The following is a 26,226-nucleotide window of genomic DNA, read 5'->3' as shown; positions in this document are numbered from 1 at the left end:
GATAAAAATGGGGATCTCTGCCTCCATATGGGCAACAAGAACAGCTCACAAAATGCTCCTTCACTAGCCTGTGAACAATTGTTTTCCAGTGCTAGTCTTGAAGCACAGCATTACTAATATTCTTTGAGTCTTTATTAATCACAGGTCTGCCAAATCCAAGATTTAAAATACAACTTGGTAAATATCAATGCTTTATTTTTATTCCTAACTGTGTTCCAAAGGCCAGACTAAGGAGTTCAAACTGCCTCCTTCACAGCATGCAGTTTTCCAGTATTTATTTAGTGCAAAGCTGCAGACTGTACAAAGTAATCCCAGTGCAATATCAACTCGCAAACAATTTTCTAAAGCATCTTTAATGTACAGTGTTACTGTACCCAGAGGTGTAGGAGAGCAGTATTAATGCAGGCATGATAGTTCTGAGTGTTCATATGAGTCCTCAAGGAATAATAAACAGCTTGAAATAACAACCAACAAATTCTCCAGATGCTTTTTATCCATGTGTCGGCAACTGTGTTGATTCCAGATCAATGCAGGGTATTAAGACATTTATATGATTGAGCTAAAAAGCTGCCAGGTTGTACAAGCATCAAGCTTGTAAAAAAAATAGGAGAGTTGAGTAAAGCCAACTGTATTGTATTAATAAACTGCAGGAATGGAACTTCTTGATAACAGACAGTGTCAGTAGGAAAGTTTTTGTTTTAATTTAGTATGTGTACTGGGAAAGTTGAGGTATATGAAAGTCACTTCATTACCTGATCCCGGTATTTGAATATTTTGTTGGTATAAAAAGAGACTCCTGGCAGTAAGCACAATTCATTCCTTAGACAATGGAAACACAAACCCTTTATTTCAGATGCAAGCCCAACAGAGCTCAGAGTACACCTGTCATAACAATTACTGATTTTGCCTCTTATTCCTGGATCAGCATAGCTATGTGATTCTTATTGATGCCACAGTCTGGCACCATGGAATTTCTCTGTAAAGCAGTGAATATATAGAGTACTCTGTGACAATCAGTTGTTCTCTTGGTTTGTAGCATGGCACAAAATCTAGACAAAGAAGCTGATCTGAAGATGATGAAATCCTTTGGAGCCCTTTTTAATTGGCTGCATGGAGATTTGGATCAGACTGTATTTTTTTTGATTGCATGTGCCAAAACCACACACAGTTGCATAAAATTGAGCTTCATCCAGATTTTCTTTGAAATCTTTTGATAATGTTAAATTCCCATGGCGTAACAGACCTCGGTAAGATATTGACACAAACTCCTATGAAATGAAATTACTGGTTTCTATTCAGCTCTTCTAGCCACACACTTTTAATACAAGAAACATTATACAGAACGCTTGAAGTGACAAAATTTTTCAGAATCCTCCAGTTCCGACTTGTGTCTACAAGAAAACCATGATGTTAACCATCTTCCTTAGTGCCATGTTTTTGCATCCCCCTGAACTCTGGGTTTTATGTGGCAATCCAGCAGTATGCAGTCTCAATTAAAAAAAAAGAATGTAATAAAAATATAATGCAGAGAAGTATCCAGGTAGGAATATGCTCTAAAATGTAAGCAAATATCAAGCTAAGGTTTTAGTATTTAGTAGTTTTTCTAAAAATACAAAATATTTTCAAGACTCTATTGCTTCACGTGGGTTAATCCCACTCAGGGATGTACCATAGCAGTGCCTTGGAGAAAAGAGTAAGAACTAGAGGTACCAGTTAGCACCAGTCAGTGCAGAGCACACTGGTCCATCTGTGTAGTCTCAGAGCATCCCTTTCCCTCTTGCGTTAACATCTCCTGAAAATCCACCCAGAAGTGCTACAGACCTTCTGCATGTCAAGCACTTTCATGAAGATTTGAAAAATTTTCAGATACAAACTGCATTTTCCTGAATATGTGTCTGTAGCTGTGGGTGATTAGAAGTGGAAAAGCTTGTTTCAGTACCTGTTTTGGAAAATGGTTATAGGTACCTCTTGGGCAAAACATCATGAAAAGTGCGTGTGGAGTTTTGTTGCTTTTTAAAAAATATTTGTATTTACTCTTGCATGACTAAATATGGAACATTCCACTGTTTATTCTTAGGTCATTAAATGTATTTCAGAATATTCTGGGTGCTCACACAAGTGCTCTCAGGTGTTTGAATTTCATGCATTTTGCTTCAAGTAATGTTTTGTGTAAAACCTTATTATTTGTTAGTTGTCGTCTGCTGTTCCTCTTTTTAAAAAGTTTGTCAGCAAGTTAGGAAATCTAAAAGTATTTCTTTGATTTCATTGACCTAATTTCATTTTTAATTGCTTTTCTAGTTGGAATCCAAATGAGGTAATATTCATCAAACAGAGAGAGAAAACAAGCAAAAGAATAGAGACTTGACTTTTCTCACTTTTATGCCTGAATCCTGATCAGTAGAAAATATTTTTAAAAGTGGGTATTAGCTTTTTCAGAACTTCCAGGCTTTCATGTCATGTAAGAGTCACTTCACAGGATTGTGTTACACAGTTTTAACTAGACACTGCACAAAGAAAAGCTTTCTAAATATTGTCACCTTTACCCCTTGGGGCTTATTTCTACAGCCTTATTTCTGTGACAGATTTACTCAGATGAGTTATCTCATTGGCTGAAATTGAATGCTGTCAGGAATAAAGTCTGAATAAACTAGCGATTATTTTTATCCCTTCTTTTGAAAATGGAGGTGTTAGAATTGTTCCCTCTTAAATATCTTTGCAGTGCCTCTTGCACCTTTCAAGTTACACAGCACTACATAAAATTCATTACAGCTCAATTATAAGGCTCATTAGGTAGATGCTGGCATTTTGGTTATCTTACCAAGTTGTGAAACATATTCATTTGTTATCCATGGTATTGTTAAAATCAGAATGGTACAGTGAAACCAAACATAACATAAAAGATGGTTCAGAGCATAAAACCGTGGATCTTTGCCAAGAAAATGTTTTATGTAACCTGCTTTGAAGTCTCCCTGTGCTATGTTCATGGCTGAAACATAATGGGAGAACTGTGCTTTGGAGCTGATAATGAAGCCAGAGCACCTTCGACAGATTGCCACTGCATGCTGGCTTATGGTGGGTTTTATCCTTTTCATCTCTTGAATTTTTCCAGCATGTAGAAAGTATATTTATCTACCTGTACACATTTAAATATGATCTGGCTCTTGTTTTCTTTGTTAATTAGCCTTGGTTAGTGCTAGCAACAGCAGAATCTGTGACAGGGACTCAAACTTCCTAAGTGCTCTACACAGCTAACAGAGTAATTTTTCCTGTTTTAAGCAGTCAGAGTGAATATCCCCACCCAGGATGGCATTTACCAGCATTCAGGAGCTTCTTTACTTAGTGGATCATTAAAGCAAGCTGCAGCTGATCGTTTTCAACACTGAATCTACTGCTGTAAGGGTGCTTCCATGTATGAGGTTTGGAAACTAGGTTAGCTTTTGGGTTTAACTTCTCCTTTCTAAAACTGGGGGTTTCCCTTGGTTCAGGGAGTATATGTGCTTGTAAATATTTTGTGTACTACCATTATGTGAAGCTGCACCATTGAGTGCAGTTTACGTACACCATGTGTCTTATCGTAAGGTGCCCGTTTCATTGTGGTGCCTCTGTTATTAACTGTCCAGAAGAAACCTCACTTAAAGCTTTTTCCACATCCTGTTGTTTCTTGGGCTATTTCTGTTAGGACCTCTAAGTGCTGCCTTTAATTATCTTCTCGGGTATCCTGAAGCTACCCACTCCTTTACACATCTGAACAGGACCTCCCAGTATCTGGTTATGTCAGCCAGTTCAGGCCAAGCTTCTGTGAATCTGCCCAGCTAGCTGGTTTCAGTAGTAGTAGCTGTACACCTGTGTGGTTATGGAGATCTGCATGGGCCAGGAAAGGAAGCCAAGCATGCACATAACAGGACGCCAGCTTCAACAGAAATAAACGTGCATCTCTGTGCAGTGATTCCTGCTATAAAGAGACGTTTCTACTGTCTTTGCAGGTTATGTGGTGTCGACACTTTGTTGTACGTTGTGCGTTTCATTTTAAATACTATAGCTATTGTTTAGCTCTTTTCTGGTGAACTCTTCTGGTCATCTAGGTAAGGACCACAAATCTGCACGATCCCATTGCTCACCGTGTTTCCATCATGTTCCATGTTTCACTCCCCAGTGAAGTAAATGGAGCTAACATTTCAGATTTGGCCTGGATTCTACCACGTCCCTTTAATCCAATGAAATTCAGCCATCTTGTATCTTGCTACTATTTATTAACTTGGGTCTCAACATTATGAAGTCACAAATCATTTACGTTGTACTTCCTTTACACTGAGATTGTTTCTTGCTTTGCTGTACTGTTTGCATCTTGATGGGTCTTCCTATTGTAAAATAACAGATCAAAAGTAACAGATTTGAACTGTTTGGAAACGGGCACATCCACAATGAGTGAAGGCCTCCTAGAAAATGTACCAGAGTGAGCTCTGACTCGTATTCCGCAAGTGAAACCCATTTCTGAGCTTGACATGGGGGATTTTGTGTTGGTTGCCCATGACATGCAGGCTTTTGGGGTAAAGACAGGACTTGCATCTGTCTAGCACACTTCATCCCCACGTGCAAAGCTGAAAGGTTCTGAGTGCCCAGAAGAGAGGAAAATACCACTGAACAGTGGAGAAATCAGAACAGACTGGTGTCTTCCCAAGTGGCCTGGCTGACATCCATTGAACAACTCACAAAGTAGGGGCTTTGTAAATTCCCTACTTTGTGAGTGTGGTGATCACAATCTGATTCCAATTAAGAGCTGCTTTTCCAGCCTAAGGCAAAAAGTGTGCTTACTTCTTAGCAAACTGACAGTCAGGTATTCCCAGGAGTGTATTGACCATGTTTTACTTATTCCCCTGCCATTCTGTCAAAGCAAGAAGAAAAGCGTTGTGTTTGTTCTTTACTCCTTTTCTCAGTGGCCAAGGTAATGAATCTTCCGTAGTCTGTCAATGTCTGTGTCCTCTCCATTACTCAGAGACACTAAGCAAGATAAATGGTGCTGTGTAATGACTATGTAAGAATTCCAGTCATGATTTGTCTAAATGGGCAGGGCAGCTCCTGGAGTTACACACTTATCACCTGCAGATCCTATTTCAGTAAAACTTTGAACTTAGCTTTTGATGTTTAAACTGGAGCCTACTCACACAAATTTCAGATTAATTGAAGTCTTTCGTAACATCTTTTCTTGCATGGTCATTTCTTGTGCTTCCTATTTGAGAAGATAATGGACACTGTAAATTCTTCTATAAGAGCACCTGTGTCGGTGAGAAACTGTGCCCCAGAAAATTAAATTCTTCTGCTGTATTAAGTGTTCAGATTTCAAGATACAGAAGCCTTATGAGTAAAAGCTACTCGGTGCATAGTTTCTCTATTAGCAAAATTCTGTATACACTAAATTAGATTGTGTGGCTGCCTTCTGTTTAGATAAGCATATAAATGAGTTGTGCTGAATCTGCTCTTTTCACAGACAGTAATTTAAATTGTTACACTGCAGCCAAAACTTTAAAATGGACATTATTATGAATGAGAGTAGTTACCAGTTAATGCTCATACCTTGGTCAGAAAAGTAACACTGTCAAGAAAGGTCGAAATTCCAACAGCCCCCCTGAAATTTCTTGCAGAATTGAGCGACATAAAGTTTTCAGAGGAATATTAAAATAATATAAACGTGACATTTAGTGTACTGTCACCTGATTGTGATACAATACCTTCATTAGTTCTTTTCATTTCAATTTTACTTACAGGCAGAAATACGTGCTATGCATTAGTAAGTGCTTTTCTGCTCTTGATAGGATCATTTCAATGCCTCTATTTGGTAAGCACTATGGTGCTAGTTTTGAGTAAGATATACATGACCTTTAGGTGTGAGGGCTGTAAACAGAAATTTACTATGTCTTTTTTTTTTTTTCTCCATTAATATAAAATTTTCATTGGGGTATGGAAATACCTAGGTTGATTTTTATTGATTTTTCTTTTACCTTTATTTATAGAAATATTGTTGGGCTTTATTATTGACGTGAAAACATGCTACTTCAACAGATTGTTGGACCATTGTCATGAAGAAAACACTTTCTAAAGGCTACCCTCATTCTCTGATCAGTAGTGCATACTACTAATACCTGCACACTGGGAATTGATCAGAGACTAAACCTTCATACAGGCTAACAAACCCAGGATAACAACTTTACCTAAACTTAATCTGGCTATAGTACAATGACGAGCTAATTGATCCGCACTATAAAAGTCTGAAAATCATCAAGTACTTGAAGTGATGATATGAATTGAGCTGTATTTTGGTCAAGAGACACTATCCATGAGACAAAGCCTCTCTGGTTTGTAGCTTTGATGAAATTCTTTGTCTTGAGATGTTGTTTTCTTTTAGTTCACTGACTATGAATGCAGAACATTAATGCTAAGAGGTCATCCTAGTTAAGATTGAAGCAAAGAGAAGTTGTTTGAATCTTGACTGCGTTTAGCCATTGATTTATGTTTGAGATTTAAAAAAAAAAAAAAAGGTAGATTTGGTTTGAAATTAAATTTCTTATATTCTCTTGAGATACAAATATCAAACGTGGGTAAGCCTAGAAAAAAATCTATTGTTAGGAGCTGCACTTAAATCAAGAACATAAATGATAAAAATAGTTTAAGATGTGGAGAAATAGACTGAGTATGATCATGGAGCGCTGTCAGCTCTAACGTTCTGCTTGTCTGATTTTGATCTTCCCCTATGCCAGCTAAGCCTTACTGAGTTAGTGGATTCACTCTTGGCTTCTTTGGAATAAATTTAACCACAGCCAAGCTGCATAGCACTGAATGGCGCTGAAATCTCTTGTCACTAACGTCAGAGGCAGGACATGTAACGTCAAAAGCTGTATAATTAAAGGAGTTGTACTTTGCTTTACTTTTTAACACTGTACGCTAATAAACAGCAGACTGCTGTCACATAGATAAGACCGAATAATAGCAACAGGTTTGGATTTCTTCTGTGCAAAATTGTAGTTTGGATAGTGATTTAATTCTGTGTATTACTTAGCACATTTATGATGGGAGGGTTTGTGTGTATACAGGTACATACACACCCCAGGAGTTGATGCTCAGCAAATCTACAGTGCTCACCAAAGAGAATATATCTGACATTTGTCTTATTGTGAACCTTATGAAATTAATTTTAAAGGCAACATAAATACTTCTCCAATACTTTACTGTAGCCTTTTAATTGTCTGTCACTCCAGAATTAATAAGCGTTGGGCAGTATTAAAACTCCTGTGGTCCAGTATCTGAGCCATGTACTGCTAATACCGGAAGGTACACAGTGCCAGGATTGCAGCTCTTCTATCTGTCCTGATGAAGCTGAGTATCTTTACAGTTCATATCAGAGCTTTAGCTAATACCAAATAGACCACAATTCTTTTCTGACTGGTCTTCTGATGAAATCATAGTAGAGCTAGCTGAAAGTCATCATTATTCTAGCACTTAGTGTGGCATTTGTTGAGGTACAGCTGAAATCATTCTTCAAAGAGCTTATTCTCTTCAAATACTTAGCTGTAACTTCATCACGAGCAGCAGTCAAATACTTCCTCTGGTCCTTTTATCAAGCTTATGAGAATTTTTGGGGTTTACTTCTTCTTTCTCCCCTCCCTCAAGTGATGAGAAACCTTTCCTACTCAGGTCTTAATCAGCCTGCACACCAATTAAGCTAATTGGGAACATATTTGATACACTCCCTAATTACAGCTGCAGAAATTTTCAGAGAACAACCTTTCTGCAATTTTTCCTTTAATCAAAAAATAAAAAGCAAAACTCCCCACAACTCTAACAATTCCCTGGTAGAACTATTGAAATGCTTTCAGAAGCATTAGGTAAGGGGATTCCCTGACTTTCTGGTTGCTGTGGCAGCTTAGTACTATTTGAGTGTTTCACTGAGAATGTAGACACTTGCAACAAATTTTCTCATAGGAGATTTTTTGATTAATAACTCTGGGCAGGTGGTGATGTCAAGAAAGACATTACTAGAGCATGTGGTATTCTGAGTACTATAAGAGCATAAAAGCTTATAGAAAGCTCTCACAAACTAATTTAACTTAGAGCAGCCTTGGGGTTTTGCTAAGTCATGCAATTAGCCAAACCTTCCCCTGGTGTGGGTTCTAATTAAATACAGAGTTCCTCCCCTCAGCTCCCCTTTTCGTTTAAAGAACAGCTCATGCTGTCTAGTGATCTCATCAGTTAAAATAGCTTTGAAAGGACAACATGTTCTGGAAGAGTTGCAAATCGTGTATATAAAGGAAGTAAGTTGGTGGGTTTTTGTGTGTTTTTTTTAAATTTTTTTTTGTCTATGGTTTAGTGAAGAGATGAGATTTCAGCTATTTAAATTGAAGCATTAGTAATAACTAGTAATGTACCACTTCCTATTATAGAGAAGAGCGGAGCTGCTCTTGTCTCTGAATGAGACTGACTTCATCTTTTATTTTGTTTTTCAATCTAAGTAGGGGAAAAATAGGTGCATCTTCTTTTTTAATTTCATGTTTCCTGTGGATTGTTGGCTTTATGCATAACCCCTTTCCATCTAGCGTTATTTCAGCTGAGCTGCCTTGACTTTGAATTGGTCTCTAAGTGTAGTTACCAGATCTAGTCTTCTTACAAAGATGTAATTTGTTGCCTTGTGACTACAAGGGAATAACGCTTAAGCAGGGATGCACATATAGAAAGAAAGACAATGACTTCTAACACTGTTGAAATGTCAGACTGTGACCTTTTAAAAAGACTGAAAGAAACCAGAGGGCATAAGCCCTAAGGGATATTTCTGCATGAACAAGGGTGGGAGTTGACTTTTTTTGTACCTATGAAAAAGGTGATATATTGCTGCCTTCAGTTATTCAGCCTATGGAATTATGCATGTTCCTAAGCAGAGCTCACATTGTGCTCTGTTAGGAGAAGAGTCCTCTTCTCAGAAAGCAGATCTGAAATTAAGATTATATTATGGTTGTGCATTCTCTTAAATACAAATAATTTGAAACACCCTGGCAGGATCAGTACTTTAGAAAACAAACAATAAAAGCAGCAACAGCAAAGAAAACAACACCCCCCTTCCGAAACAAAGCCACAGGTATGGTGCAGATAAACTGATCTAAAATCTTTAGCTAGTTTAGCTAGTGTGAGAGAGAAGGGTTTTGCTTCACAGCATATTTTAAATACCCACATACTCCAGGAAAGTCTCCTCCAGGAGTTACCTGCTCCATGTTTAGAGGAGAGTGCTGGTGATGGTAATTACAGTGTCCAACTGCTCTTCAGAAAGCCTGTAGGTCCTAGTGTGGTCACAGTACAAGGTGATAAAGGATTTCAGATGATTTAGGGAAGCAACAGGCAGAAAAATGCTAGTAACACAGATGCTCCAGGTATATTTCCTTTTTAGCTTGCATTGCAGTAACAACTAGACAGAATTTAGTTGTTTTGTGCTGAGGAAGGAACTGCACGCACACGCAGCCAAGACATATCAACCTGAAAGGTCCAGCTATACACCTTTTTTAGCACATGGTCTGCTGGCACTGCTAATGCTCATGGGGAACTGTGTGCACTTTATCTGATGAACTTTTAATTGGGAACATTTCTCCTATTTATGTACAGTATGTGAGATTCTTTGCCTCTTACAAGTATGTCCTCCCAGGATATCGCCAATGAATCTGATCTGTTTTTCTTCCTTCAGGTAGAATAGTAAGGTATCAAAATTACTTAAGATATGAGAAGTTCTTCAGTTTCAATGACTATAGTAGCAGTAATGCTACTTGCTATTTATACATTTTAAAGCCCTCAAGTCTTAAATTTTATATGTGGCACCTCTGTGAACCATATGTAGTTTGTGAGAACACTTTTAATATGTCATTTGAATGCTTTTGCTTTCCTTCACTTTCAGTGGTTTGTCTTGGTTGATTTATTCCTGGGTATTTCCTAAAGTGCCAGGTAGTAAATGTCTGTACATTCTGTGATTTGTTTGATCAACTTAAACCACTTTTCAGGGACCAGGGAAGGGGTCAAGTATTTGTAAACTGGATGCATGGATGTGTAAAGCACCTTAGCTTAATTTGTAAAACAAGGAATAGTAACATAGATTAAGTAACCGGTACTTTTCTGTTTGGTCTTAATTATATATTTGTTGTCTTCCAAATACAGGTTTAATCCTTTTATTTGTTACATAATAACAGAACAGTTGATAGTGATTTGTGGATCATTGTAACTAGACAGAAATATTTGTTCAACTGTTTGTTCCATTTATCCAGTGATTTGCTTATTATCCAAGTAGGACAACGAGGGGTAGCTAGTATTTTCAGGAATGCTTCCCTACAAATGGCTAATCTCAAGCTTTAAATGACCCACCTTTATTATGATGTATTAGATTTAAAAAATTCCAGTACCTCTTTTACATGCCAGTTTAGTAGAAAGGCTGTGGGTTAAAATGGAGACATAGAATAGCTTTTCTGCGAAAGTAATATTCAGAAAGTAACGTAGAATTTGAGAAGAATGGATGGAGGCTTTAAATTTTTTTCTCTTAAAGGGTAACATCCTTTCTTCGGGTTTTTTTGTGCTTCCGTTTTGTAGTGATAGGGCGAAAAAAAGGAGTTTCACTTTGGATTGACCTTAGAGAATTGTTTTTGGGTTTTGATTAGTTTAGCTGGGCAGCTGAAAAATCAGTTATTCACACAGATTTAGAGTGGAATATACTGAACTGTGGCATCAGTTCTATAAATTCCCTTACTGAATAAAATGCAGTGGCCAGTGCATGTTCCAAATGCAACTTAAATCAGGTAATGCCTTTCTGCTGGTTCTCTGCTTGCAGACAAATCCTACCATCTGTCTTGCTCTTCCTAGTAGATACTGCTCTTTATTCTGTAGACATTCAATTAGAGAAATTCATCTTTTAGTCTGTTATTTACAAGCTGTGATGTGAAGCCTCAGTCAATTATACATTTGTAGAATCCATTTAGCGCAGATTTAATATATACAACTTAATATGCTTGCTTGCAGTAGCGTTTGCTCTTAACTATGCAAAAATGTAGACACTAAAAAATAATTAAACTGTTTCAAATGTGCATATGGATTCACATGTGCAAATATGCACTCTCATGAGGATAATTGTTTTGAATGCTCAGAGAACCGGCCTCTAGGAGCTTGCTATGACAAGGACTTCAGTTTGTGCTCTTTATAAGTGTGAAGACCTGCTTTGCAGAAAGTGTATCTGTAATTTGTTTTAAATGTAGGATTATTGTTTCTGAGCTTTCTATTGTATGTTTTTTACCAGTGCTTCTGAAATCTTTTGTTCAAAGCTTCTCAGTCCGACTAGAACGCGAAACTATTCATGTCCAAGTAGTAGGGATTTTTAAGTATCCAAGATAATTGCAGGGTAGGGAAAAATAATCTTGAGCTCTTGGTGCTTCTTGTGCAGCTCCCCTGCAGTCTTTATTGCTGCTGAATTTCAAACATCCTCCACATTCTCTAGGAGGAACTTTCCTGCAATTAAATAGCCAGAGTTCTCAGCTTCATGTTTCATGGCATCCTCCTCAGAGGATTCTGACTGTGACACCCAGGTATAATGTTCCAATTTCTGGTCAGGCTTCAAGAAAACAAGGTATTTAGCTGAGGCAGATTTTAATATGACCTTTAGAATCTGTGAGGAGATGTGAAACTGGCTCAAAATTGACAGAACAAACTCCCAAAGAGGTGCCAAAGAGAACATTGGAGACTTTGTCAGGAAGAAAAAAAATAAAGAATTCTAACTTATCTTTCTATTTTTAGGTGTTTACAGAGTGTCAGACACTGTAGCATCTCCATCAGTATCAGCTTATCTAGAAATCACCATTAAATACATATGAGAAGGAAGAGGATGATTTGGAAAGGTGGAATCGGTTTCTGAATAAGACTTTGGAGATTCTCATGAGCAAAGAACTTTCCCTAGATTTAGTTAAATGAATAGTATAATAGATAAGTTCAGGAGTTTGTGTTCTTTGGAGTTTGCCTGGGTAGAGAAAAAAATATTACAGGGCTATAAAATTATAATTTCAATCCTTTTAACTCTTCTGTCTTTTATAATATTGAGAAAGCTGAGAGAGCAGCACACTGGTTTATTTCCAGAACAAGAACAGAAATAACTTTGAAGGTATAGTAATATGCCATCTGTAAAATATGTTTCTAAAGAGGCAAAATATTGCATTACAAAATAAACTGTCAAATTGCAAACTGGCTTTGTTTTTAAAACATAATACTTTACAGCCCTGTGGAAGAGTAAGTCAGACTTCCAAAGGTATTTTAAGTCCGAAAGATGCATATGTTGTGTTAGTGAATATTTGGAAGTACTTGACCTGGTCGGTGACTTGCAGTGAAATTCTACTTGTGTCTTTAAGGTCTAAATTAAGTTGAAAAATTAACTCCTAAGGAAATAAATCAGTGCTCTCCAAAGAATCATAGTTTGTGGTGTCTTTTGCACTGGAAAATCAGAGTAGTAGTCTCTCAAAAAGGCTCAGGGATTCGCCATGCTAACCTGTTATTGCCACAGTGTGGTTGACTTAACTGTGCCTGGGCTAAGGCAAGGGCAAGCAACAAGCTTCAGATTTGTGAGTGACCAAGGGCTAGAAACTGATGCAGGTTTCTGTGTGGTGATGACTTCAGGAACTGCTAGACAATCTGGAATGATCCAGCAGCCCCCTGCCACCACAAGGAATTGGTCTCATTCTCCAACAGCAGGGCTCTGGTGTGTCACTCTGCACCCCTGCGCGCACACTCGGCACCTCAGCCAGCCTCTTGCTGAGCCAATACAATGTGCTTATTCACCAGAAAATGAGCCAGGGAAAACTAGGTTATTTCTGCAAATCTAGATGAGTTGAGTCATCTCACCCGCAAGAAGAGATGACCACCCCATTTGGCTAGTGGGGAGAGCATGAATTTGCAACTGGGAGGAAGCGAAAGAGGAATGAGAAGAGAGGAACCACTTAGCTGCAAGTTTGAGACCGGATCATCTCTTCTGCTCAGTCACGATCTGGGAGTGCATTGTCATGGATGTTCCTGGGGATGCTAAAGCAGCTGAAGTATAGCTAGCTGTGCACACAGCTGCTTTAGTTATTAGCTCTGCAAAACTTTCTTTAGAAAAAAAAAGAACTGATTCATTTTTCCTCTCTGGCATATGAGAGAGAGACAAGATACCATGCCTGATGCTATTGGAGATAGCTGAGCATCTGTAAGCACGCTACAGTCCTGCCTGATGTCATTCAATGGTCAGAATAAGACTCCTGAAGAAGTGCCTGGTTAGTTATTCTGATGTTTGTGTGCCCTTTTTTCAGGCAAATTATTTTTCTGAGAGACCTTATCTTCCTACTTAATTGACAAGACGATGAAAAGGATGAGGAATGTGTCAGGGTTACATATGTAACTTGTAGCAAAGAGAAAACTTCTTGTGAAGGATGACGACCTTGTGATTCAGAAGCTAATAAGAACACGTCAAGAAGCTTCTTGCTCATCTCCATTAATAAGTATAGCCTTTGTATTTGGGGAAACTTGGTGAGATATCTTAGTGGTTGCTGACACATCTGGACTGTACATGTTATTTTAGAATAGCTTTTCAGGATCGGGATGAAACCTTTGTTCCCTGAATCTTCTAAGCAGGAGGACCCTGTGGATTCAGGACACTATTCCCATGTTCACAGTGTGTCTATACCAGAGAGCACAGGGAAGAATAGAAATATCCAAGCAGCAGTGTTAATTACCTCACTTTTCCATGCTACCAAAGTCAGATTCTTGGTTGTATCTGTCCATGTGTGTATATACATGTATATATTCTATGGTGCCCTCCAATTTCTAGACCTTTCAGGGATAAATACTCATTAATATCTTCATTTCCTTCCGAGAACACACTCAAATATTTTTAAGTTGCACTTTAATGAATGTAAAATGGGTATGTGTTTAGTGAAATATTGTTAGTTTTATTGACATTCCTGGCAACTTACTGTGTATACTAGCATTATGGTGTTATTTAAATAAGAATAAAAAAAATATCTTTTTATCTTGTTAGTGAATGTAGCAATAGAAGATCAATATTGTAATTGTTGGTTGTACAAATTCATTGTTAGGCACAGAGCCTACAGCAAGATGTAGAGGCACGATATGGATTAACAAATTTTAAATGAATTAAAAAAAAACCAACCAGACTCTGGAGGGGGAGAATGATCAGCCAGCAGCCACAAATGCTTTTGTGCTGCAGTTCACATTCCCCTGGAATTGGATTAGGGTATATAGACATGGATTGTCTCATAAAAGGCCAGCAGTAGAAACTGGCCTATTACTTTTGCCGAGTCAGGTGTTAATTTAATGCTTAGAATTTTTTTCCTCCCATCAGTAGTGGCCTGGTAGCAGAACTGCAGTCTCCACACAGTCCCTGGTATCCTTGCAGAAAATGAAGGGGGAATTTTGCAGACGTTTGAGGCAGAATCTGATCAACTTCTGATTGTCTGAATGGAGTCTGTTTAAGCAGTATAAGGCTGGTCCATGCGCAGTCCTGTATTTCTGTCTCATGAGGAATCTGACCATAGGTGTTGAACTCCTGGCGCTCTGCACTCCCCCACTACCCAGAATTACTTTCCTTTTATAGGTTCCTAAACATAATTACGGTAGAAATAGTACTTAAGATACGCCTGGCAAGAATTTCAGCTTTCTAAGTTTGTGGGGTTTTTTGGGTTTGGGGTGTGTGTGTGGTTTTGTTTTTTAAATCTTTGAAATCTTAATAATTTCTTCCTTTCTCTGCAAGCAGAGGCATAGAAGGGGAGGGAGAACAGGGAGGGAAACACAAACTGTTGCCATTGAAAGCCTGAGAAATCTTTCAGTATGTTAGATATTGAAGCCCTTATCTCTTATTTCTTTCACCTTTAGGGTGCCTTGAGCCATGAGTGGATGGCACCTAGCCTAGTACTATTTTCATTAAAGAGAGATTCTCTCTCTTTATGGGTCGTTAAATAAATGCATCAAAATTGCAGGAAAGGCCAAGAGATGGTGTGTGTCAAGATGGCCCTGTGAGTTAGTGATGAAAGCTCACTGTTTGCTGTAAGCAATGACACACTCAAGGGAGTGCTGCATCTTATCATGTCTAGTACATTTTTTATTCCTTGCATCACATGCAGTTGATGGATTGGGGACAGCCCTCTGTGTGATTATTGATGTTTTGCGTCTGGAGTGTCAGAAAAATTTTCCTAGCCTCTCTTTCCCTATCCCCCAGTAGTTAACATGACTGTGAGTTTGAGCTTTTTTTTCCTGGTTTTTCTTACTGTAAACTTTGTGGTGCCCATCACTGCTTTGCCCTTTCATGTTGGGGCTGACATCAGATCTTGTGTGAAACGGTGCCATATCCTTTTATCTTAATACTTTTCTCTGTAATTATTACTTTGCTGCCTTTTCTGGTGGGAGCTTGCCTTTGTTATATGATATTTCTCTGATCATTTTTGTATCACTTGGTAATATAAAGGTGTATGTGTTCCTCTGTGGCCCTTTTATTTAAGTGATTTCTTTATCTGTCTGTCAATGTGAATAATAAAATAACTTCAGGATTGTTCATCTCTCTCCTCCTAATGAATGATGAGGTGTAGTCTGTCCTGAGATCAATGATTAATTTACAAAAGTTTCTTCAAACTTCAGTAAAATGGGATATTCAGAGAAAATATTGTGTCCTCAGACTACAGGACTATTGTCAAAAGACCTATCTGGCTGGTAATCAGGCACATTAAGGCAACTGGAATTCCTGGATTGACACAGGAACTGGGAGTACAGTCTGCATCCCTGAGAGTGTATCAAGGTTGAGCACTTATAAACCCATCAGGTTAAATAACAGTTGAAGTATGAAAAGTGCTGGATGCATCTATGACCTCTAACGATCCTCGGAGTCATGCATATAAGGTTGTACATGCCAAGATCAGATGCCTGCTCTCACTCCAGACACAGACATGGAAATCCGTTGATGTCATGATTCAACTTTCAGACATCATTTATGGCAGTCCACAAGGAGTTCCTGACAGACAGGCCTGTGAAATAGATAAATTCATTTTAGTTTTAGTTTATTGCCCTGCTTTTGAAGGATCAGATAGTGGCTCATGTTAAGACTGAGGATTGTTTCTGTGGTGCCAGTTGCTTTGTCTGATGGAACCAGAGCTCCCTTTCTAGAAGACCATTTTCTGACCGTTTAAAACTTCTAAATTTTTCTGTAAAATCAAACTTAGAGTTGCTGTGTGAAAGATTCTGTGTGGAGAGACTGTATAATAAAGGTCATTGTGGTCTAGTAACATCTCATTGCCAACATAAATAGCACTGTCATGGTCACAGCATTTAAATGGTCCAGTCACCCACTTGACAGTGTGTACTTGCTCCTGGGATATGGTGAGAGTAGGTACAAAGTCTATCATCCAGATTTACTGCCTCCCTTTTGGTAAAATAGGAAGCTTGAGCCAGGGTCCTTGAAACCCTTGAGTGACAATTCTTGGAGGTGGGCCAGAAGGTAAACACCACTAAAGATGGAGTAGATTCTTAATTGAGGATTGCTCTGCAAGAAGGATTTCTTTTCTGATTTAGCATTGTATTTGGAGACCCTTCTGGGATGAATTTTGTACTGTATTTCATTAGAAGGTTTTCTTTTCCCACTCAGGTCATGGAAATTTCTTTGTGGAGTTAATAGAGAAATTGCAAGATGGACTACAAGGAGCAATCTAGCAGGATTGATAACACAGAAGCAGAAGTGGCTAAGGTGTCCTTTGATGGGCACACGGTACTATTGCCTCTTGCAAAGCAGTCCAGCCTCTATTTCAGCAAAGCATTAACTGACTTATCTCTGCACAGGAATATTCTCATGAAATTTAGGCACGTTGTATCAGAGTACTTCCTTACTTGCAGGACTCAGCACTTAAAAATGTGTCCTGTTTCTGACTGCAGTAGCAACGCTTGATAGTTTTCATAAAAAGGAATGGTTTGCAAGTGTGTATTCCTCTTAGAAATGATGGTACAAATGATTTGTCTGCATCTGTGCAAAGTTTAATTTGCTTTATTTAGCATCTCCTTTGTGACTGTCACTTTTTGTGTGTTGCACACTTTAACAATACTCCAAATTCTTCAGAATTCTCTTACAAGAAATGAGGAGTCACCTTTTTACAAAGAATCTCTTCGACATAGTCAGTGGCCTTGATGTTCCAATAATCTTTCCCTTGCTTTGTAGCAAGCTCAGCACAGAGATGTAGAACTGGAACAAGAATGTAATAACTTGGGGAAAGAGGGTGATGTTGGCAGCTTGGGAACAGCATTGTTCTCGGAGAATAATGATAATTTTCCAAGGTTGAAACGGTTACAGGGAATGTTATAAAGTGAAGCAGGCAGAGCAGTCTGAAATGCTAACAAGGAAAGGGCTTAAAAGCAAATTGGTGACTTTTGGCTTTGAATCCATTTTTCTTTTTAATTTGTTAGAGATAAATGCATGACTCTTGGGTTCCAGGGTTCTATTTTTGTTTTCCTATTTGTGACACATTGATTTAGTCTTATTGCTGTTCTGTTGGACTTGCCCTTTAGAATGATGGTGTTTGTTACCAAAAGCATGAGATTTTTTTGGAAACTGTTCTCTAATGGAATGACAAGACTAGGAGGAAAGATTAGGGTTCCTGCTGCCGGATAGGCTGGATTCTTTTATTTCTGTACTGGTATGGAAGATAGACGCTGATACTCCGCTTCCAAGCAAGTAGGCGAAGAATGATGGGAAATCAGTGCTCCAGTGTGAATGGTGAGAGTAACACGTCAGTCATTTCAGCTTTGTGTTACACAGTTGTGTAGAGAATAAGGTGATCACTGAGCATTTTTATGTGCAACAATGTCTTCGTAAGGTAATATTTAGTTGTAAGAAATAGGTCATATCCAGGATAGGAAAACTAACCTGTGGCACTGTTCTTGTGAAATGTAGGCAGGAGCTCACCGTCAGGCTGTATCTCTGTGCTAGAGATGTGATGGCTCAGCTTCTTCAGTTATCTGTTTGTGGCAGAGATGTTGAATAAGAGTTTTATTTTTTTGGTTGATGTGACAAAGTAGTGGAAGACTACAGGAAAATCTGCCTGATATAGTCCTCAACCCCCCTTAGATTACCAGTTTTTATCAAAAAATAGCTGTTGAAAATATTTTTGAAACGTTCATATCTAATGCTGACTACAGAGAGGAATCGGTGATTTATGACTGGTTTCTAGCCCTGAATGCATGCTGGCTTTATGGCTTTTGGTAAATCCCATCACTATTTTGGCATCAATTTCCAGTTCTTAAAATCTTATCTATTAACTTGAATTGTAGATTCTTTCAGGCACATATAGCTCCTTCTGATGAAGTCTGATTTCAGTTAAGGCTTCCGGTCACAGAAGTAATAAAGATGTAATAATATAAATAAATTCCCAGAATGAATGCTAAAATGAGATGTTAAGTAGGGAAGAAAGCTGTCCTGTCCACCAGATATCAAGAAGTTCACTTTTGAATCCATATAATATAGTATAACCTAACAGAAAATTAATCTTGCAGCTTTTGGTTTAATTTCTTGTCAGGGACTAACTCTGGTATACAGTTTTCAGTGTGGATATCTGTGGGATAGATTCACGTGTTTATGGCATCAAGTCATTAAAATACTTTCCTGACTCTGTTACTGCACAGATAGGTGCGTAGCTGGGTGAAAATTGTTTCAAAGAAAATCATCTGCAGTAAGCTTGTAGGTGGGTTTGCAGGTTTTTGATCACAGGGAACAGTGTGTTTCTTCCTGTGGGTTTCATCTGTTGCTCTCCAATGCATCTAAGGTGTTGGTGCTCTTCACAGCCTGTTGCGCTGTGTTGTTCTGTACCTCCAGAGCCCCCTCCCTCTGGATTTCTGTCAAGCACCACTGCAAAGTGTAACCGATGAACAACTTCACTGCTTTCAAACAAGCAAAGTGAGCAACTGCCACAGAGCTTGTATTGCCTTTCTTTCTGTCTGAGGTCAAAACCTCCCATCAGTTTGTCACGGTGTCAGAAAGCTGTTCTCAGTAAAGCATAGCACTTAATCAAAAGCTTGAAAATGCAGTACTAATTGTTTTAAGCAAGTTGAAGCTGCTGCAAGACTGGCAAAAGAGGGGACACACTAGGTCATCCCTGGAAAGCTTCAGTTTTGTCTATTCATGTGTGAGGGCTGTGCAGAAGGATGCTTGAACCTAAGGAAGGAACAAGACAACCAACCAACAAATCCTGTAAGATGGAAATGATCCTAAGATACTCGTGTGTCTTTCTTAATTGACTCTGTCCATAGTAGTAAGTGACATACACTGGCAGAGTAGGTCATCCCTCTGTTAAGAACTGCCTGAGATCCACCTGGGGATGGTGTTCACTATTGTTTATAGCTTAGCTTTAAACTGCCCCGCTGTTGAATGTTAGTGGGCTCAACCGCTTAAATAGGTTAAGACTGAAATGTCTTAATTTTCCAGAAGCAAGCATGGCGTTTTATTGGAACAGTCATCCCTGAGACAGTAGTTTCCAGATCTGGAAATAGATCACACTACAAACTTTTTTTCTAGAGCTTTTGGCTAAAAAAAATATAATCCGGTGCATAACAAACCTAGGAGAGCAAAAGCGTTCAGAAGATTCAATGAGAACAGCTGAAACTATCTAAAAAGGTAAAATTTCTGGCCAGACTGAAAAGAACCACTTATCTCAATCCCCAAGATAGAGCAACAAACTTCATCTATTGCATTACCAGTCTGAGCATGCAGCTGGTAAGGTAACTTTCCTAAGAAGTTGTTCCCTTGTATCTACAAGCAAAAGGCAATTATTATTATTTTTTTAATATTAGCATTATCTAATTGATTGGAGGAGTGCTTTATTTCTCGTGAATGCTGGATGATCGTGGATTGAATGGTTTTTAAAATAAAGTAACTGTTAGGGCAATGAAGTCCCAAGGATTTGACAATATAGAATGAAGTTAGTGGTCTGGCAGATTTCTTCAATTTTCTGAAGCCATGGTCAATAACTTTGCAGTAAAACTGAGCTATGAATAGTGGTTTTGTCATTGACTGAGAGCTGCTGTTACATGATACTAAAGAAATAAAGATTTAAGATTTTTAGCCACACTGCAACACAAAATTAATAGCCTAATGAAGAAAGCAGTATGACCTTTAGGAAGGTAAATGCAGCATGTTTACAATGTCATGTTCAGGGATATATCATATGGACAAGCTTTGGCTGTGCGGGAGGAGACTGCATATGCTGCCTTTTTCTCGGATTTTTTCAAATTCACTGACCTGCAAAGAATTTGCTTCTTCCATCAATGACAAGTAGTTTTTAAACAGTGTCAGTCAGGGGAAGCTTTACTAAAGAGAGAGGAAAGAAAACCACCCTGCTACAGCATCTCTTCCCAGGTGGCCACTGATTGAAATCCTCAACAAACCATTCACAGCATGAGAGGTCAAATACAGACGTAGTTGTTAGGGATTGAGAAATAATAGCTCCTGGCATAAGCACAGCGTCAAATTAGATTTTATTGCTTTGCCTCAAACTGTTGGGGATCATCTCCTGAATCCAGAATGCTGTAACACCACTCTGCAGCTGCAGTAGATTGTCTTCACCAGACCTGGCAGTGGAGCAGTTTACTCCAGTCGAGGGTCAGCCTCTCGAGACTCAGTAGCGCTGTGAGGCATCACCTGTTGTGGTCCTCTGGAAAAACCTGTTTTTTCCTCTGCAGTATCTCAGCCTAAGAGAAACTGATTTTACAGCTTGCCACAGCTAATCAATTCGAAGTTGAGTGAATCTCTATGGATCGTAGGAATCCATCCTTATACAGATAGATTAAACTCCTCCAGGTTTGTTTTAATCTGGTACCACTGCTTTTTCTAGTAACACAGAGTATGATGTACTCTGCACCGTACATTCCCACAGAGAACTAGTAAGGCTAGTTAACGTGCTGCGCTCTTGCACTTGGTTATTCTGCTGTCAAGTTCCCCATGCAGGGAAGCCTTCAGATATAGCGGTACAGTCATTGCAGTTCCCAGATTTAACCGTGTGGTTTTTGTCTTGATGTTGTTTCCTTAACAGCACTTCAGTTACCCATCCTTTATGTTCTTTGACATATTTAAACTGAGAGATTCACGATGTGATTCTTGTCTTATTTATTCAGGTGGGTTATCCCTGTGGAATTTTGATTGTGATGGTATAGATCTGATGTAATACTTAGGGTAGATGATGTGTCTTTAAGTCTTTGAAACTTCACTTTTATGCTGGGTCTCACCCAATAACACACAATTGCAAGCTTCTGCAATTCTTCCTTTGTAAAAACATGCATAATTTTTGTAAAAATAATCATGGTTGCAATTAAGGATGCCGATAGTTGTTTTTGTTTTTAATTTCCTATCCTTCAGAATACTTAATAAACTTTCACGGTCAAAATCCAGATGGTACTGCAGAGCTCAGTGTAGTTTTTTGAAAATTTTTTTCTGTTTGTACTGATTATAACTCTCCCCAGATAAAAGTGTAAAATTGTTTGAATTTTTGGCCTTTGGCTGTTTGGAAAGCTGCTGTCAGCTTCCAGCATAAGCCAATTCGTATTCAGTGAACGTCCGCAGCTTGATGGTAGGGGGAAGTGCAACAGCAAGCAGACCAGTTTGCCATTGCCCAAAAATTTAAAAACCAGTGGACATTGCTCTGTCTGGTGAGATTGTTTCCTTTCTTTAATAGGCAGTTCACTTCTGTTGTTGTTTTGTTTGTTTTTTTTTTTTAAATTTGTGTTGCTCTTCTATTCCGAAGAGTCGTCGATTTACAAACTCTGAGGAACATTGTCCTGTGGAGATGGGGAATACAGAGGAAAGATTTTTAATCCCTTAGATAATTAAGCACTAAAATAAATGATTAAAAAATTATGAGGCGAAACACTCTGTTAGTTTTAATATAAAAATAATGTACTTCTCCCTGTGGAATGCAAGGGAGGGAGCTGCAATCAAAATAAGGGAAATAAAAAATTGAATACCCTGAGCATTTTTGCTCTCTCTGAGTTGCCTCCTCGATGCCTCACTGTGTTTAATGGTGCTTTGCCAAGCTGTTGGGAGGAGTACAAAATGAGTGTGGAATTTATAAATGGGACATTAGATGGAGGAACCGTGTTATGGGCTGGGTGATCTGAGGAGTACAACAGCAGAACAGATTTCGCCTTAGGGCTGGATGGGAGAGATGCATCCCTGCAACTCTAAGTACTAGCAAAGCCATTTAGAGTTGTTAGAAATCTTTGTTGGGGGATTATCTAGAAAAAGGTCTTTAAAAACTTCATCTGCTCTCAATGAATATTTGGAGAGAGAGTGGGAGCTGAATGCTGAAAAGACCAAGGCTAAAATAAAGGGTGTTTTTGCATGCGAAGAAACTCTGCAGTTTACTCTTGATTAAAAACAAGCAGAAAAGCCTTGGGTGTGACTTCCTCTAAATTCCAACAAGATCTAAGTTGAGTTTTCCACCTCTAGGGATCATGGGACTTCAGTCTTTTATTGCTGTTGCAATTTACGGTCTTGAATGACGATGTGTGCTGAGGCCATTTTCCTGATTCTTCAGATGGAATTTAATTCTAATTCCAGGCAGGGTTTAAGAGTTGACATTAATTAAACTTTTAAAAGTAAAGTTTTATTTTAATTGTTTATTGGGAGAGGAATTTCAGTTTTCGAAGATGGAGAGAAAGATTTCCAAAACGGTGCAACTCGTCTCTGCCATCCTTTCTTCCCGGCCTCTTTCATTCTGAGATTTTTTTCTTCTGTTTTACAGCTGAATGATGCCTACCCTTATCTAGGGTTTGTTTGTGTTTTGGTTTGTTGGGTTTTTTTGTTCATGTTTCTTTTTTTTTTTAATAGCTAGTTGCTTTTGCTTTTTTATATAGAAAGGTCTTTGCTCCGGTTTATTGTTTTGCATTACGTTCGTGACTGGAGACCCTAGCTGAGATCACAGCCTTACTATTGTAGGTGATGCTCTTATATAAATAGTAAAGCAAGTCTGTTGTGTTTACAGTCTACACAGACAAAGGGTGAGGGTAAATAAATAGTAATACCTTTATTTGTTGGACACAGAACAGCAGCACGGGAAAAGTGACTTGTCTGAGATTGTCCAAAGTCTGTGGCAGAATGAGATCTGCATTAAGTGCTTTGTTGTGGAGGGGCCTCGATGGATGTGCTGGTTATAGCTAGCATCAGAGTGGCTTCCTCTCCTGCAAAGGCAAATTCCCCTTTCAGGTTATCTACCCATGGGCTGTTACTGTAAGAGGCAGTTTCCAGACTGTTTTTGGTGAACACTTGAGGTCTGAAACCAGAAGTTTTTAGGAACTAATAATACCTTCCCATAGGATTTGAAGATAACAAGTATCTTCTGTCCTGTTCTAGGATTTGCAGTGAATTGCAGTACATGAATGGTAGATTGGTGGTTAGGAGTAACTGACACCAGTTTAGGCCACAGCAGTACTTGATAAGCAAATAAATATTTAGGTTGGGCACCAAACAAAAGATAAGGATTAATAAAGCATGTGTTGACTAGAGCTTGGGAAACCGGGTTGCCTTTGAATGCCAGCTGTGGTAACCCTGTGTCACTGTTCTGGATAAGGGTAAGGATTAGCATTTGCTGTGGAGAAAAAAAAAAAAAAAAAAGCAGCTATTTATTTCACAATTAGGGTGTGAAGACATAAGCATAAAGGTCAGGTATTCAAACAGCAAAGGTCATACTGTATTTGTATTTGTGTTTTTTTAACAGTGCATGTCTCTGCTCTTTGGGACTGACAGTTCCTAGAAAGGATGGAGAGCTTATTCTTTAATATGATAGCCTGCCTCAGGTAATTGCTTGATGGCACGAGTTAAAATAGATATCTTGCAGTAAGAGAGGCTCAGTGTCATTGAAAATGTTCTTTCAGTGTGCAGTGATGTACAACCTACAGATAATGCAGTTGTATTAGGGAACAAAGTAGGGTTAGGCAACAACAGTGCCGTGAATCCCGGCAGTTATTTACAGAAGAAACCCTCTTTTCATAGATGAAATGAAATAGAAGGGACTATAAATTGGATGCAAATAAAGTTCCTTTTGAAATCCTCTAGTACTAGAGTGTTGTAAAGGAGCTTTTGTGTAAATGGTTATTGTGCTAACTATTCTTAAGGTGAAATTCAGCCTTGTGCAGAAAACCACTTAAATTCCATATATTGCTTTAGAGTGCTGAAAAGAAGGTTGAAGTGAACTCTAAGTGGTCCATGTGCAGCATCTGATGTAAAATCATTGCATTAGTTTCCTGTACAGGTGCACCTTGCTTTAGTGAACAAATTCCTTTTTAAATGTGCCTCTGCACTGATCTTATGTTGCAGATTCTGACTGGGTAATTTTGCTCTTTGATAATAAATGTATACTGCAAGTGAAGATGTGACCTTTGGCATGCGTAAACCTACACAAGCTACTTCTTTTAATCTAGCTGCCATGTAGAACATATCATAACCTATTGTTTTCCAAGCTAACTAGATAAATCAACATCTACCTAGGCTACTTCTGCATGGATTGATGATGCTGTTTCCACTCATACCAGCTACACCACTGTCAATCCCCTCAGTAAAGTCAGCGAGGTTATATCACAGTATGACTTGAAGATCTGATCTTTTAAACTCTCCTTTCCTTTTAACAGTGGCTGAGAGTCGAGGGATCCTGGAGAGTATACAGAGATTTTCTTTACTGCCAACTTACTTGCCTGTGACCTATCGTATCCACAATGCGGATGTTTCCTTCTTTCTTAAGGAAGCCAACCAGGATATTATGAGGAATTCTAGCTTGCAGTCCCGAGTGGAATCCTTTCTGATCTACAAATCCAAGAGGCCACCTGTGTTAAATGCCAGCTATGGACCTTTTTCCATTGAACAAGTAGTGCCCCAGGACTTAATGTTGTCTTCAAATCCATTCGGATCTACTAACAAGTTCTCCTTTAATTGGAAACTTAAGGCCTTCATAATGAGTGACAAAATTTACCTGAGCAAGCCCAAAGTCCAGGTCCTGTTCTACATCGTGGGCAGGGACTGGGATGACTACAGCACCACGGAACAGCTGCCCTGCCTGCGGGTCTTTGCCTTCCGAGAGACGCGGGAAGTCAGGGGCAGCTGCAGGTTGCAAGGGGATCTGGGGTTGTGTGTGGCAGAGCTGGAGCTCCTGCCAAGCTGGTTTAACCCCCCCACGGTTGTTGCTGGCCGAAAAAAAACAATGGATCAGTCTGAAGGGAGTCCTGTGGAGCTTTACTACGCCATACAACCAGGAGATGAGAAAGGGGAATGTACCAAGGAAGATGTCAGGAAAAGTAATGGGATCCGACCAGGGCGCAACGACATTGATGAGTCGGGACCTCCCTTGCAGAGGATTGGAAGTGTTTTCCTTTACCAGACACATGCTGGCCCTTCTTTAAATGAAATGAGATTGGATAATAATATTGCCATCCAGTATGCACCAAAGACTGTCAAGCAAGGTGACGTTTTGACTTTCCTTGTATCTGTTGCTAAAAATTCAACAGAAGATCAGTTCACACTGAGGTAAGGCTGTTTTGTGTTTCTTTGGTACCTTATCCTGTTTCTCTGCTCTTGGTATGGGGAGTCACTTTCTCGTGTATAAATTGCCTAACAGTCCTTGAATTGCTACTCTACAGAAATTGTATTGCAGTTGGTTGACTCAACATTTCTCCTATTGTTCTGTCTAATATTGTATGAATTGTCTGAGACATGATCTCTGCGTGAGAAAGGCCTTTTCTTGAAGTTGTCCTTTGAGTACTTATAAAAATTGAAAGAGTAGAGCTGGGATCTACCTATGTGCTAATAGGAGATAACATTTAATGTCTCCTGAGCTGGAGTTTGCAGCTCTCCTAATCTCTCATTGAACTCATGTTCAGATTAGTAAAGCTCAAATCCACAAAGGTATTTATAGGAAGTGAGCAAGAATTAGGCATCTAAGTAGGATTTATATGCTTAAACATCTCTCCCCAACTTGTTGCAAGTCTGGTTCTGTTTTACAGGATGTTTGAGGTTCCTAAGTATTATAGATACACCAAAACCATTTCTGAAAATGAAAGATACTTGATGGTGGTTGTGGTTGTTTTTTGAATGTAGCGTCCAGTGCTGCATTTACTTTGTCCCAGGATTGGGGTATTATGATGGGAAGCTCACTATAACCACCAAAA

General features: G+C 38.8%; 1 protein-coding gene across 1 annotated transcript in view; it reads left to right on the top strand.

Annotated features, from left to right (window-relative positions):
- TMEM132D (transmembrane protein 132D) overlaps positions 1–26,226 on the top strand; it is a 266,793-nt gene that overhangs the window by 38,595 nt on the left and 201,972 nt on the right. Inside the window, exon 2 of the mRNA XM_074921479.1 lies at positions 24,697–25,585. Within this exon, the coding sequence (XP_074777580.1) occupies positions 24,697–25,585 (889 nt within the window). The remainder of the gene's footprint in view (positions 1–24,696; positions 25,586–26,226) is intronic.

This window comes from Athene noctua, chromosome 17 (assembly GCF_965140245.1).
Source record: "Athene noctua chromosome 17, bAthNoc1.hap1.1, whole genome shotgun sequence".
Taxonomy (NCBI): domain Eukaryota; kingdom Metazoa; phylum Chordata; class Aves; order Strigiformes; family Strigidae; genus Athene; species Athene noctua.
This window is presented reverse-complemented; position numbering and strand designations above follow the sequence as displayed.